Source organism: Typopeltis vanoorti, chromosome 20 (genome assembly GCF_054136105.1).
Source record: "Typopeltis vanoorti isolate ZY-2024b chromosome 20, IOZ_Tvanoo_1.0, whole genome shotgun sequence".
NCBI classification, from domain to species: domain Eukaryota; kingdom Metazoa; phylum Arthropoda; class Arachnida; order Uropygi; family Thelyphonidae; genus Typopeltis; species Typopeltis vanoorti.
Genome location: NC_143568.1, coordinates 78,258,789 through 78,273,670, shown reverse-complemented (window position 1 = coordinate 78,273,670; position 14,882 = coordinate 78,258,789). Strand labels below are relative to the sequence as shown.

General features: G+C 35.8%; 1 protein-coding gene across 3 annotated transcripts in view; it reads left to right on the top strand.

The window, feature by feature from the left end:
• The window catches only part of sud1 (Prolyl 3-hydroxylase sud1), a 232,918-nt gene that overhangs the window by 57,166 nt on the left and 160,870 nt on the right, over positions 1–14,882 (top strand). For all 3 annotated transcript variants that reach the window (XM_090410657.1, XM_090410658.1, XM_090410660.1), the window contains exon 5: positions 4,589–4,635. In XM_090410657.1, the coding sequence (XP_090266783.1) occupies positions 4,589–4,635 (47 nt within the window). The remainder of the gene's footprint in view (positions 1–4,588; positions 4,636–14,882) is intronic.

The following is a 14,882-nucleotide window of genomic DNA, read 5'->3' as shown; positions in this document are numbered from 1 at the left end:
TTGGACATTAGGTCAGAAGCCCTGGTCGGTTCTCCGCATTCCTTTAAAGGCTATGTGGAGGTCTCCTCTCAGTTATACAGCTTTGACCCTTAAGCACCCCTATATATGGTGTCAATGGGGCTTTATATCAAGCAATACTTTGTCTTTATTTCAGTTGCAAGTCAGCAGTTAGAATTGAAAGAAGTACAGGAAGATGGTTTAATGTTAAATCTGGTGTGAGACAAGGATGTACGTTATCCCCTCTGTTATTCATTATCTATATGGATCACATTATGAAGGAAAGTGGTATTAAACTGGATATCAGAATTGGAGATGTTAATGTCAGCTCTTAGCTTTATGCGGATGATGTTATACTTCTAAATAAATCCGCTACAAGTTTGCAAGATTCCCTGACTGAATTGAATAACTGTTATAATAGATATGGTATGAAGATGAGCATTAAAATGACAAAGACAATGAAAATAGCTTGAATTGTTGAAAATGTCAACTGTGTTGTGAACAGGGAACCTTTTGAACTAGTAAAACATTTCAGCTATTTAGGCGTGATTTTTAGTGAAGTTGGTAAATTAAATATGGAAATAGACAACAGAATCAACAAAGCTGGTGTGGTAGGAAGTCAATTGAATAAATTCATATGAAATAAAAGAGAAATTAGTCGGAACACTAAATTAGCTGTATACAAGACAGTGTTCAAACCAGTTTTAACTTATGGATCTGAGAGCTGGGTCAGAAGTAAAACACTTGACCAAAGACTAGAGATCGCAGATATGAGAGTCCTGAGAAAGATTAGAAGCGTGAACAGATGGCATCAATGGCAATATCATATTAAAAACGAGGATTTTATGAAAGAACTTGACATTGTCAGCATCCAGGAATGCGTTAGCAGAGCTAATCTCAGGTGGTAGTCACTTGAACAGAATGGGAGAGAAAAGATTAGCAAAACAAGTGTTCTCTGCCAGGTTGGCAGGAAAATGACCCAGAGGAAGATCCAAGATATAGGTGGATTGATATGGTACAAAGTGCCTTAGAAGATATAAATGTAAGATCTGATAATTTTGGGGTCTTGACAAGTAACAGACTGGTTTGGAGGAAAATTGTAGATAGGAAGTTAGTAATGAAGTAAATTTTTCATGTAGTACTATCATATCCTGTACATCCCTTAAGGATACATGTCAGTAATTTGATGATGATTTGATTTCTTGTCAAGTCTCAGAGTTCTTTCATCTATCTGTAGAGTCGTCTTGGATTATGTTTGAACCAAGTATTAGTAATTAAATAATTTTCTTTACAAAAGTCAATTAGTTTTCCCCCACAATCATTTATTTTTCCAGGTGCAAAATATCCCACTATATTTTCATATCCTACATTGCCCACTTTGCATTCATAGAATAGAGCTCATCTTCTTTCTGCATTGTTTTAATGTCTCCTATATCTTTTCATGCAACCTTTCAATTTTTTCATCCAGATGGTCTGAGAAAGAGTATATATCTGTAATATGCAGAAATTGTTTGGCATAGCTTTCAATTTGAGCATAAAAATTCTGCCTGAGAAAGACCAGGAGCAGTTTAAAGATTTCGAATGTAACCATCCATTAAAATTCATATTCCATTTTCATGCATGCTTCCACCTGACTAAACCAGTTAGTGTAGGTACCTGTCTTCATCTCTCCATATCTGTCCACTTAACCTCACTCATTCCAAGGATGTTGATGTTTATTTCTTCCATTTCATAGTTTGCCTTTTTTTAAAAAAAAATAAACTTCTTACATTCCATGTTGCTTTTTTTCTAGTTTTCGTTATTTTCACAGTAAGAACATGGATATTGGAGGCCTTAAGGATTTACTCCCATCTCACCATTCTTGCGACTTTTACTTCTGAAGATAATTCTAGTCTTTTCCCTGTGGTTGGAAACAGATAAAGTTACAGGAGTCTTAACCTGATCTATGTGTCACCTTTCCTTTATGTGTACTGCCATGGCACACTTGGAATAATGTGTGGTGGATTTGCATTTCTTTCCATGGAGGATATACATATGTGACTGACAAATTTTGCTGCACTGCGTTCACTGCAATTTTGTTTGTCTAAGGAACTTTCAATTTTTTTCCACTAATGTAGACTTTGCCAGTTCAGATTTAGCTGTTTTCATGGTTTTCTATGGACCTTTTTGGCCTACTGTAGTGGCTCTTGTTGTCCTTGAAGTCTCCATCATACTTCATCCCATAAGACAATCCTTTACTTGCATTGTCCAAAAGATTAAAAACTATAATTCTTTCTTCACAAAATTAACCTCATCCATCCCAGGATCAAATTCACATATAATCACAAATAGATTGATTACCTTTCCTTGATATTCACATCTAGCATGGAACTATTGTCTATCTACTAGTGTACTGAAAATCAGTGTTCCAAGGTCTAGAATATGTTATCAAGATCCCACTAATAAGAGCCCACAGCATCTGTTCATCTGAAGTGCTTCAACAATAAATCTCAATAATTAAAAACATCATATCCTAGGCTAAATGGCTACAATCTTATAGTGTTTGAAAAATGTTTCAGCCATAATTCTCCAAATCATTTAGAAATGAGGGAGCCCATTCCTTACAAGAAAGTTGCCTTCAAATCTCATATTCCTCAGAGACTTCCTGCTAATCACTGCCTTTGAACCAATTCATAAATTTTGCTATTTATTTCCTTCTAAGAACAAACTTGCACTTTTGTCAATTTCTGGAGTTTATCAAGTGCCCTGCTCACACAATTTTAAACTGACCATTTGGCCGAGAAGCAAATTTTTTAAACTAATATTAGCTTATAAAAACCACACAAGGTTGACTTCCTCAACTTCAATGCATTAGTTGCAGTTTTGCAGCTACTGCATCAAAGTATTTTCATTGATGAACATTTATTCAAAGAAAGGTTCACTGCCTCTGCTAAACAGTCCAGTCTGAATATTCTTGTTTGAAGGGCAGGTCTGGCATACATCTTTTTGGATGATCCTGTAGGTAATGTTTGAGTGGCTTCTCCTAGAAACATGGAGTTGGTTGTCCACCCTGCATATACCTATGTGTCACTCAGAGGCAACTAAGACCACTGTTAATGACATCATTATAGTTGGAAGTGTTCAAAAGACCCCCACCATTCTCCTGTGCACACCATCATAGACATTTACATTCTGACTCTCTAACAATAATGGACTTGTTAGATTGAGTTGGTGAAGTTGATGGGGATGACACTTTAATAAACGTTTGTAAGATAGTGTAAGTTAGAATAATCCAGGTTAAAATGGGATACAAGCTCGTGTGCTTGGTTAAATTTCTTATCAGATGAAGGCGCACTGTTCAACTGGCTGAATCCACAGCAGTCCTTGATCCAGTGTTAACAAGGGCTTGAACTCTATGTTGAGTTTGAACTTTTTTTACCAAGACATTCACAAACATGAAAGTGGTAGCATGGACTTGAACACCTTTAGGTTCATGCTTCACATTCATTGTGGACTAAATGCTTCTAAGTCAGAATCCAGTTTAGCTACTGCACATTCATGGAAAGGCAACACCAGCTTGCTGTTTTTGTATTATTATGATTTAATTGCTTAGGCAATGAAACCACTGGAATGGAAGGATTAAGGCAGCCATTGAAACTTTGCAACTGCTGCTTCCTACATTGTACCATTCAGGTGTGACGTGAGGGCACCAAATTGTCCACAGACAATCTAGGTGTTGTGCTTAGAAGAGCAATTGCCATACTATGATCTATTGAGATTAATTTTCCAACAAGTAATATCAATTTCTAGAGTTTCCAGTTCTAATTAGTGCGTGGTTTTAATTTTTAATTTCCAGAGTTCTTAATTAGTGTTTTGGTTTCAATTTAGTATACACAGGGGACCATAAAAATTGTTAGCATGCATCTTATAATAATCGATTGAATTTGAAATTTGCATAATTCTAAATCCTGAATGATGATGCTATTGTATGAAACTTACAGCAAAATAGCTATGCTTAACTACTAGTTATTAATTATTAGTGTATGTTACTGGCAACACATTAATTTTTCATATAATAAAGTATTACTTCTGAAACCTCTTTCAGGATCTTCAGACTAATATAACTTACATCAGCCATTATGAACATAAGTTGTATTTTTGTGTCATGTATATATTGTGTCATGTAGTTTCCAGTTCTAATTAGTGCGTGGTTTTAATTTTTAATTTCCAGAGTTCTTAATTAGTGTTTTGGTTTCAATTTAGTATACACAGGGGACCATAAAAATTGTTAGCATGCATCTTATAATAATCGATTGAATTTGAAATTTGCATAATTCTAAATCCTGAATGATGATGCTATTGTATGAAACTTACAGCAAAATAGCTATGCTTAACTACTAGTTATTAATTATTAGTGTATGTTACTGGCAACACATTAATTTTTCATATAATAAAGTATTACTTCTGAAACCTCTTTCAGGATCTTCAGACTAATATAACTTACATCAGCCATTATGAACATAAGTTGTATTTTTGTGTCATGTATATATTACATAATGAATTGCAGTTTATTATTGTTGCTTGGAGATTAGAATTATGTTTTTATTTACAGTCTGATGATTTAAAAATATCGTCAGGTAACCACATAAAAGCATTAAGGTAAGTAGTGACGATTTTTTAAGTGTTTTAAGTGTTTGCATGTATTGTATAAGAAAAATTAACAAAACTTTAACAAAATTGCTTTCAAGTTTGTATTTGATGTCCTGTCTTATCTTTTAAAATATTGAAGATGAATACAGGACCATAAATGTTAACTTAAAATGCAGGATAGTACATATGTTCTTCATCTTTAAAATTTTTAGAAATTTCCAGTAAAAATTATAAATTAGCCACAGGAATTTATATATCTCTCTATGGCAGCATAACTTGAGATCAGTTAAAGTAAGTCAGTTCTTTTGTATACATTTCTAAAATCCTTTTTTTTGTGGCCTTTTTATAAATAACTTTTAAGCAAGGAAAAAGAAATTCAGTGACAATCATCATCATTTATTCCCGTATGAATAGGGAAATATATACAGAAATATTCAAAATTACAAAATTATTACAAAAAACTCACAGAGATGAAGTCTGCTGGATGAAAGTAAGCCAAGTTGCCCTGTGCTGAGCCAAATGGTAAATGTCAGATGATTCATGAGCTTCATCTTCAAAAAATTAAAAACTTTGCTTATGCATTGCCATAACTTTTTTTTTCTTAGTCTTCCTCTGTGCCCATTAGTTTTTTTGTAGAAAGGAAGAGCAATTAACGTAGGTGAAGATGGATACCCTAAGTTGGTATCCCAACCATCTAAGTTGACTTTCTTGAAATGTTTCTCTCAGGGGTCTTTGCGGGCTTTCTTCAAGAGATGAATACAGATGAATACATTTATTTTATATAATAAAATAAATAAAATATAATAAATAAAATAATGTCATCATTTATTTATTTATTTTATTTATGTTTCTCCCACCCATGAAAGGTTATTTTTCAAACCTGTAGCACATTTAGTGTAGTGGGTAGGCTAAAGGTTTTTATTTTTTATCAATATTTTGACAAATTATGTCTTCTTGGCTTAATGGATAAGGCACCTGACTTTGGAATGAGAAGATTGCAGAGATTCGTGTCCTGTCATGGATGTACATAATTTTCTCTTTTGCAACAAATGGGGATGGATATGAAACTGGTGATTTGGGTAAAATGGCAGCTGCTGGACAGATACCAAAAAGTGGTATATGGCAGAGCAGAATCAAGGAGAAGGTAGGTAACCAGTGTTATGCTGTATTGCTCTTTGCTTGGCCCAAGTAGTTTAATTTGTACATAAGTGATATAGGAAATAATTTGAAGGGAGATACTCAATTGTTGTTGTTGTTTGCCGATGATGCAAAGTTGGGTAGGGTAATAGTTAATCAAAGTGATGTACGATGAGCTTGCAGGATGATTTAAATAGGCTAACGGTATGGGCAAAACGTAATGGATGTCAATTTTATGTGAAAAAGTGACAATAACATGATCTACAGTCTTACTTTAGAGACAGCTCCAAAAATGGTTCTATTTGATGAGAACCCACTTGTCAAAAAAATTATGGCAAAGATATCATTTAAACATAAACCATCCCCCATAGAAAAAATGGATATTTCCATATTCACTGAAAGTAAATTAAACTTGCAAACTGACACTGATGCATCAGACATATTGAATATTTTGCCTAAGGAATTTTGCTGTTGTATGCAAGGACAGAACTGGAGGTGGTCCTGCTCATGGAGGAGTAGCTATTCTAGTTGGAGGTCATACTCTTTTCCATCATGTCCAACTTAATACTGCTCCGGAAGCAGTAGCGATTCACCTATCTGTGGTATTTCTTATTACAGTTTGTTCAATTTATTTACCACCAAGTGCTGAGTTAAATGAAATTGATCTTGACAACCTTATTTTGCAACTGCCTAAACCCATACTTCTTATGAGTGATTATAATGGCACATTATAATCAATAATAAAAAATGTGGGGTAGTGCCAACACAAATAGACTAGGGTGAATCATTGAAAGAATCCTTCACAATAATGACCTCTCCCTTTTGAATAATAGATGCGATACTTTCTTCCATATGCCTACCCACTCATATTCTGCAACCAATCTTACAATCTGCTCCCCTTCGATTCTTCCACTGCTCATGTGTGATGTCAAAGAGAACATATATGGAAGTGATCACTTTCCTGTTCTTTGCACAATGTTTTCACAGGAACCATGTTTCCCTACATGGATGCCCATGTGGAAAATGGACCAGGCCGACTGGAACATTTTTTCCTATCTTTCAAAATTTAATGCTGATACAGTCAGTCAAACACCTATCATTGAAGCAGCAATGCATGTAACAGACTGCATTGTCCAGGCGGCAACAGCCTCCATTCCAAGAACATCATCTCGATATTCACTCTATCCAAAGCCTTGAATGCCAGACAGACAAAAATATGATCAACACAGAGCATAGGGTATATTTCATAGATAATCCCACCACATCACACTTAATAGCTTTTAAGCGTACCCAGGCCAAAGAATGACTGGTGTAAAAATTTATTGGGATAAAATCTGGAAAATGAAAGGTAGATATAGAACACACCATTTGTTTACCTTTGACCATAATGGATGTGTTAATGCTGACCCCAAAGTTATTGCAGATACTTTGGGAGAAAATTTTGCCAGAATCTCAGCAACAGCTTTATATTCTGGATTTTTAATACTCAAAGAGCAACAAGAGAAACAAAGACTAAATTTTTCTACCAATAGGCTTGAACCATACAATTAGCCATTTGTTAAGGAGGAACTAAAAAGAGCCCTAGTGCAGTAGGGACTGATAACATTGTTAAAATATTTACTTCCTTTATGAATTTTCCTCTCTACAGTAACTACAAGACTTACAAAATTTCCCTGACTCTAATACCTGTATCACTTCTTACGTGTTCATTCTATAAGGAAAGTAAATTCTATATCTCTAGCCGATTTATTAATTTTACTCACATGCTTACCCCGACTGTTAAAGGTTATTCCTTGCTAAAAGAAATGAATCCTCTAATTTCTTTCTAGGGGTCATCTCCTCTTCAGATATTGACAAATTTATTTTTTAAAGCTGCGCCAGCCAATATCTTAGATTAGAGGGGACTCTTATTCAGGGAGACTTTTCCAGACTTTTGGTGCACATAGATGAATAAATTTAGTGCTTAAACTCACGAATTAAACGCTTTACTGTGGCTAAGTAAATTCTGGTTTGCAGTCGTAACCTCTATAACAACATGTTATACCTTTCTTTCAACCCTCCCCCCCGCTATGGTTCAGATTAATGAGTGGTAGTTTTGGTTCATATCACAGGCAAAACTCAGGTATAGAAGAAAAAACATATTTATTAGAATCTAAAGACACAATATACATTTACACCAATCTCACTTTCAATTAGTTCACTGACATGCTAAATCAAACTGTATCAAACTGATTAATATTCTAATGCATGAACAATAAATCCTTCTTTTAAGTTAGAGATTAAACACACATAATATACACATTATACACTTCTAATCAATATTCTACCTACTATGTTCGTCTTGCATATTAAATCACAATCATCTATAATCATTCCAGACAATTTGTCTTATGGACATTAGCCACTGTTAAATAATCACTTAAAGTTCTTAAATACTGTCCATACTCGATTATTACACTACAATGATCTTTCCCTTTTACCGACTGGGTAATTATACAACAAAATCTGTACCGTACCATTTCTTGGGGGCAGGATCTCCAGGGTCCGTCTGAACTGTCGTTCTTTGTTTGAATTACCTCTCGATACTTCCATAAGCCTGCGTTCACGTGGTGGGTCACTATCATCAGATTAAGCTATGCTCTGCACCTGGCGTTTTTCCCTCATCTTTTCTCGATCTGTTTCGGACCATCGTCGTTTCTACTGTCGGTTCTGGTATACGTTCGCAATATTATTCCGTCGGAACTTTCAGCGATGGAGCGAAGACAGCATATGCCGACATCTCACGCTTTCGTACCGGCAGAAATTCTGACATCGAAGGGAAAGGCACACCGTCTGATATCGTACTACCGCCAAGAAACGCCATCAGGAACTTCCGGTCCACGGGAGAAGTTGAATCATCATCCAGCAAAATAGGCAAAAAAAGCCTTGAGAAAAGGGTGCAAACCCTTTTTATTCTCCCTTCACTTCCCCCCTTTTTAGCACCCTGTTATTAGCTGCAATAGCGCCCTCTTCTTTCTGCGATCTTTTTTCCGCCTGCTACTTTCTTCGACTGCAGGAATTTCGGCTCATCGCGAGATCTCTGGCAGTGCCTTCCGGGAAACGAATGTGCGTCGCTTTCTGATATTGCCAATGCCTCAGGCCCGCCCATGACCTTTGGACTATTGTTTACATCTAATTTACCCATTCATTGTATACATGATGCATTCATATAATATTAATTTATACTAAGTTCTTTACATGGCATTACAATTCTACTAAAAGGAGGTAATTCTATTTCTATTTACAGTTAGTACTTTATTTTTTCTACTCGAGTACAAGTTTTTTCTCTCAGCTGATTTTTCTGACTTGTTAAATCCTGAATGAATTGTTTCTTTAATAAAGTTCTTCATTCAGGATGTAACAACATCCATTACGAAATGATGAAACATCTTCTATCATCTTCTGTGGATCTCCTTTTGATATATATATATACAATAGAATAGTTGCAGAGGATGATTTTCCAGATTCATGGCATAAGTCAGTTCTCGTTGCTATCCCAAAATCAGGAAAGGATCCAATACAAGCAAATAATTATCGAGCTCTGATCAGCTGTCTTTGTAAGATATTAGAGAAAATGGTTACCAGACTGGTCTTTAGAAAGCAATAATCTTCTCTTCATTACATAATACGACTTTCATAGACATCATTCAACTTTAGACCATTTGGCTCATTTAGAAACTTGTATTAGAGATGCATTCTTGAAGCAGGAACATATGATTTCAGTTTTCTTTGACATGGAAAAATTTTATGACATGGCCTGGAGATACGGCATATTAAAAGACCTCTATAACATAGTCTCAGTGGATACCTTCCGGTATTTATTAAAACTTTCTGTCTTGGTACTTTCTAAGTCAGAGTGGGAGGTATGCTATCTCGGCCATATCATCAAAAACAGAGTGTTCCCCAAGGCTTTAAGTATGACACTTTTAGGTATTAGTGTTAACTCAATCTCTGAACAGCTTGCTCCCACTGTAGACAATATTGTATATGCTGACGACTTCACAATTTATTGTCACTCTCCTAACATGAGGGTAATTGAAAGACAACTTCAGCAAGCAATTGATCGTGTTTCTCTGTGGCTCTTAGTAATTGGTTCCAGCAGAAAAAACGTGTCTCTGTACATTTCTGTCAAAAACACACTCTTCACCCAGATCCCGAATTAAGAATTGGATGAACTGTTCCAGTAGCAACAGAAGCCAAGTTCTTGGGACTCATCTTGACAGAAAATTTACATTCCTTGGACACGTTTGTCAACTAAGAGAAAAGTGCAAGAGAGCATTGAATCTCCTTCACACTATCCTCTACTGGATGAGAGTGCAGATCGATCTTCATTGCTTTGTCTTTATTGTTGCTTATACGTTCAAAGCTGAATTATGGGTCTCAAGTCTGTGGTTATGCAAGGCAGAATAGCCTGTGATGGTTGGATCACATCCATTATCAGGGTATATTGATAGCTGCTGGTGCCTTTTGTACATAACCTGCTCGGAAGTCTTTATGTTGAAGCAAATGAACCAGCTCTATCACTTAGATGGAAACAGTTGTTTCTTAATTATATCCTAAAGATACTCTCCCCTCCAGATCATCCTAGATGGACTAGTCTCTTTTCTCTGTGTTGGGAACTCAATATTACATGTCAGACTACCATACATCCTTTTTGTATACATGTTAAACAGACTGTGCAAGCTGTTGCCATGAATGTTGACAACATTGCCTACACCAAACATAATGGCAGGCTTGTGCTCCATCCTGCAACCTCTCACTTTGTCAACTACAGAAGTCTCATTCTCCATCTGTCTACCTGTAATTGTTTAATGCACACAGAAAAAATCACTCCGATTTCTTGCCTATCTATACTGATGGCTTAAAAACCGATGCCTGTTCTGCTGTGTTTCCTGACATATCTATCTCCAAAACAAGATCCACCAGATTGCAGTAATTATACAGCTGATTTGCTTGATATTCAGCTTGCATTTGTGCATATAAAAGAAAACCGCTACCAAAAGTGTGTAAATTATAAAGACTCATTGAGCTCTTTACAAGCTAGCTCTTTTCCTGTGTATAATCCACATCCAGTGCCGTATGAGGTGTTACACCTGTTGTACAAAATGAAATCCCTTAATTTTGATGTTCGTTTGTGCTGGATATTACAATTAAAGGAAATGAGAGCCAGCAATATTACAATTAAGGGAAATGAGACTGCAGCTGCCAGATCAGCTCATACTTTCTCAATGTACTGTTTAAGAATACCATAAACAGACTACAGACCATTTATAAGATCAAAGCTGATAGCCCAATGGCAGAAAGATTGACAAACAAAGTACATGATATTAAGAATTCGCGTTCTAGTCATTGTATAGAGGAAAGAAGTTGTTCTTGCTAGGCTCTGTATTGGTCACAGTCGTCTTACACATTCTTATTTACTGAAGTCTGATGACCCTTCTATGTGTAAAAAAATACACGTCTTAACATTTGTCATATTCTGGTGGAGTGCCAGCACTTTACATGAGAGAGGAATGAAATTTTTATTTATCTAGCCAAGCCATATACATTTAGGCAGATGTTATCAGACTCACAGATTGCATGAATGTTTTTAACCTTTTACAAAGAATTAATTTGTACAAATACATTTGACTGCAAGTTTGTTTATATAGACTTAATTTTTGTGCATGCATATTGTTTACTAATTTCTCTTTGACTATTTATGTATTGCTGTAACCTTTGTTATGGCACAGTATGATCTTTGCTTTCCTTGCACCAATAAAACATGAACCAACCTAGACATTTCCATACTTCCACGGGGATGTCATCAGGTTCAACTACTTTCCTGTTTTTTCATCTCTTGCAGTGCTCTCCCACTTCCATTCTTGTTATGTTAGGAATTGGCCCACGACCAGATCTCCTCCATCCTTTTGTCTATCCCTATTTATTACAATCATTAATTTCTCAAAATATTGAGTTACGATTGTAATTTCTCCATATTTTGAGAAATTAATGATTTATTTATTTCAAGTCAGTTGGGATTATGCACGTAAGGTTGCATCATGCAAAAAGGCTGACCCCAAATAGATGGAATAAGGCACAAGAGGAAGACGATTAATTTCTCAAAATATTCTTTCCATCTAACACATCTATTTCTTCATACAGAATGGTATCATCCTGTCCCTTAATCATCCTGGCTTGCTATATATCTTTACTTTTCCACTCCTTTTGACATCTTCATTATCCAGACTATTATACAGGTTAGCATAAGCTTCAGCTTTAGATCTTGCTTCTGCTCTCTTTGCTTTTTTTCTTTGCTTCTCTATATTCTATTCTGCTATTCTGTCCCATTTCTGCTTGGCCATTTTCTTTTCCCTAATACACTTTTGTACCTCATCACTCCACCACCACGTTTCCTTGTCCACCTTAATATTTTCTGTTGACCTAACACCTCTTTTCCAATATTACAAATGTTTTCCATTTTGTTTTCCCATTTGGTCATTTTCAATAATTGCTTATATCTTGATGAAATCTTCTATAAGTTCTCAGCTTCTACCATCTTGTTTTGATGATCCCTTTCACTTGTTTCTGTTTTACCCTTTTATTTCCACTTTGCAAAATAGATGCCTCTCCTGGATTACTTTGCAATCATTTATCTCCTTTTATTTTTTATTCTTTTCTGCAGAGTATATAGTCCACCTGGAAGTGCCTCCTCCTACTCTTTATGTGTACCTATAGTTTGCTGTAGAAGGTGTTCAGTACAGCAAGATTTTCTGCCATTGCAAAATCAGCAATTCATCACCTTCATTGTTCCTTTTGCTAACTTCATATCTCCCTGTCTTCATTACTTTTATCAACATGGCCATTAAGGTTACCACACAGAGATCCATTCCTTACTTTGTAATCTGCTTGTTATACATTCTAGTTTTCTCCAAAAACTTTCCTTTTCATCTTCTTCACAACCAGCTTAAGGTTCATACACACTCACTTAAGTCAGAATTTCACCACCAAGGGCTATGTGCACTGCCTGATATTCTGTTCACTTCCAACACATTTTCTAGTTTCAGGTGGAACACAATTCAACTCCAGTCTGTTGTCTGTTCAATTAAATAACTTGTATCCTTCCCCAGTTTCTCATGCTGTTTGTCCATTCTATTTTGTTTCTTAACACACAGTATTGCCAGCCTTCTCTGCAGCATCAAGTCTACACAATCTGTCAGCCCTTTCATTGAGGGAACCTACATTCATGGTTCCTATTCTGATATGTGGAACCCTTTTCAACTTTGGCTTTTCTCTTCTCCTCTGAGCTATCTTCTTTAGCTGCACCCACTCTTGATAGAGTAGCCCTTGCCATTTTTCATGGGGGGGGGGAACAAGCAAAGCCTACATGTATCGATTCTGGGATGTGAGCTAATCTTATCCACTTCCTTGAGGTTTGTTGACCTTGACCATAACCTTGCTGATGCCAACCTTACAGGAGTTCAACCTACTGGACAAGGTAAATATTTGGGAGAGAAGGCAGACTCCCATTTCTTGAGACAAAAAGAAACAGTAAATAGGAAAGATTCACCCTTAGCCCTCAAATATTCTAATAACATTGGGGGTAAGGAGCAAGAAGAAAGAAAAAAAGGAGGAAAAAAGGGTAGAGACCAGTCTACATAGAATATAACAGGTGTATATTACATGAAGTAAGACATGCTCCAGCATTAGGTACCTCGGGTTTGCCACTCCCATACTCGCTAAAGTGAACCCTGGAGGAGGTAGCAAAGATGACGAATAGAAGGTATTTAAGAAACCAGGCAAGGATAAAGGTGATAGTGCATCTTTGATAGGTAGTAAGAAAGATAACTTCTGGGCTGGTTTGAAGGTAGTGTACAAATTATATCTGCGAAGGGTTTTTACTATTTGTTTCAAAATTCCTTTCATGTAGGGTATGCTGATCCTTTTAACAACTGATTGCACTTGTCATCTTTGCTACTTTGGATAGACTGGCTATTTTGTTACAATTAGAATTGAATAACATTGAGATTATATAAGATTTTTGGATTTTAAAGATTCAGGCCTTGCTGCTTCTCATGTCATTGACACCAGACATAGAGTTCACTGGAACCGTAGGTTCAAATTTGGTCATCTATTTTTTTAATCGTGTTAAGCCCTATACAACTGCCCTAATCTTAATTGTACATATGCCTGTCTCTAAGTTTTGGGAAGTAATTGCTGTTAATTCTTTATAATTGTTTTTATTTATTTATTTATTATTTTTAAATTAATTAATTATACATCTCATAATTATACATTAATTATTATAAATTTATACATAATATTTATGTAATTTATGAGCCTGTGTAGCTCAGTGGATGTGGCGTTTGCACACCACGGCACTTGGCCGCACGAAGGAAGACTTGGTTTCGAGTCTAGTCAGCGACTAGAGGAAATTTTTCTAAGCCGTTTTTCGACCGGTTCCCGAGTTAGTCGATCTCTGGCACGGGCAAGCGGGTTTTTCCTCCCGGAAACTTGGGTTTTTCGTCCTGTAAACTCAAGAAAATCGACCGTAGAACCCACATTATTTCAGACATTAATATATTGTGTTAGGGTTAGGGACCACGAGATGGCGGCACATTTGAGCCATCTCTCTTCACTGTGTACCGCTTAATTAGTGATAGCCTTGGGCCATCTATCTCTGATTGGTACCAGTGGAGATTGAACTGCCCACTCAGTCTCCAAAAGTTAGATAGGGCTAAATGGCCTCGCCTACTCCCATATACGGGAATAAAATGGCATTAGCTGATTTTGATTTATTTATGTAATATAATATATAAATATATAATGTAAGAATATATAATCTAATACATAATAATATAATATGATTATAAAATTATACATATATGAATTAATTAATTATAAATTAAAGAATATGTGGAAGGAAATTGAAACTGGAGAGAGAGAGAGAGATGATTAAGTGTTTTAAAAGTGAGTGTCTGTTAGGTGATGAGAGCACAATAGATACCAACGATAAGGTGGAAAATGATGTTATTATTGTTGAATGTGCAACCATGGAAATAGAGGAGAACAAAATGGATATTAATAAAGAACTAGCATGC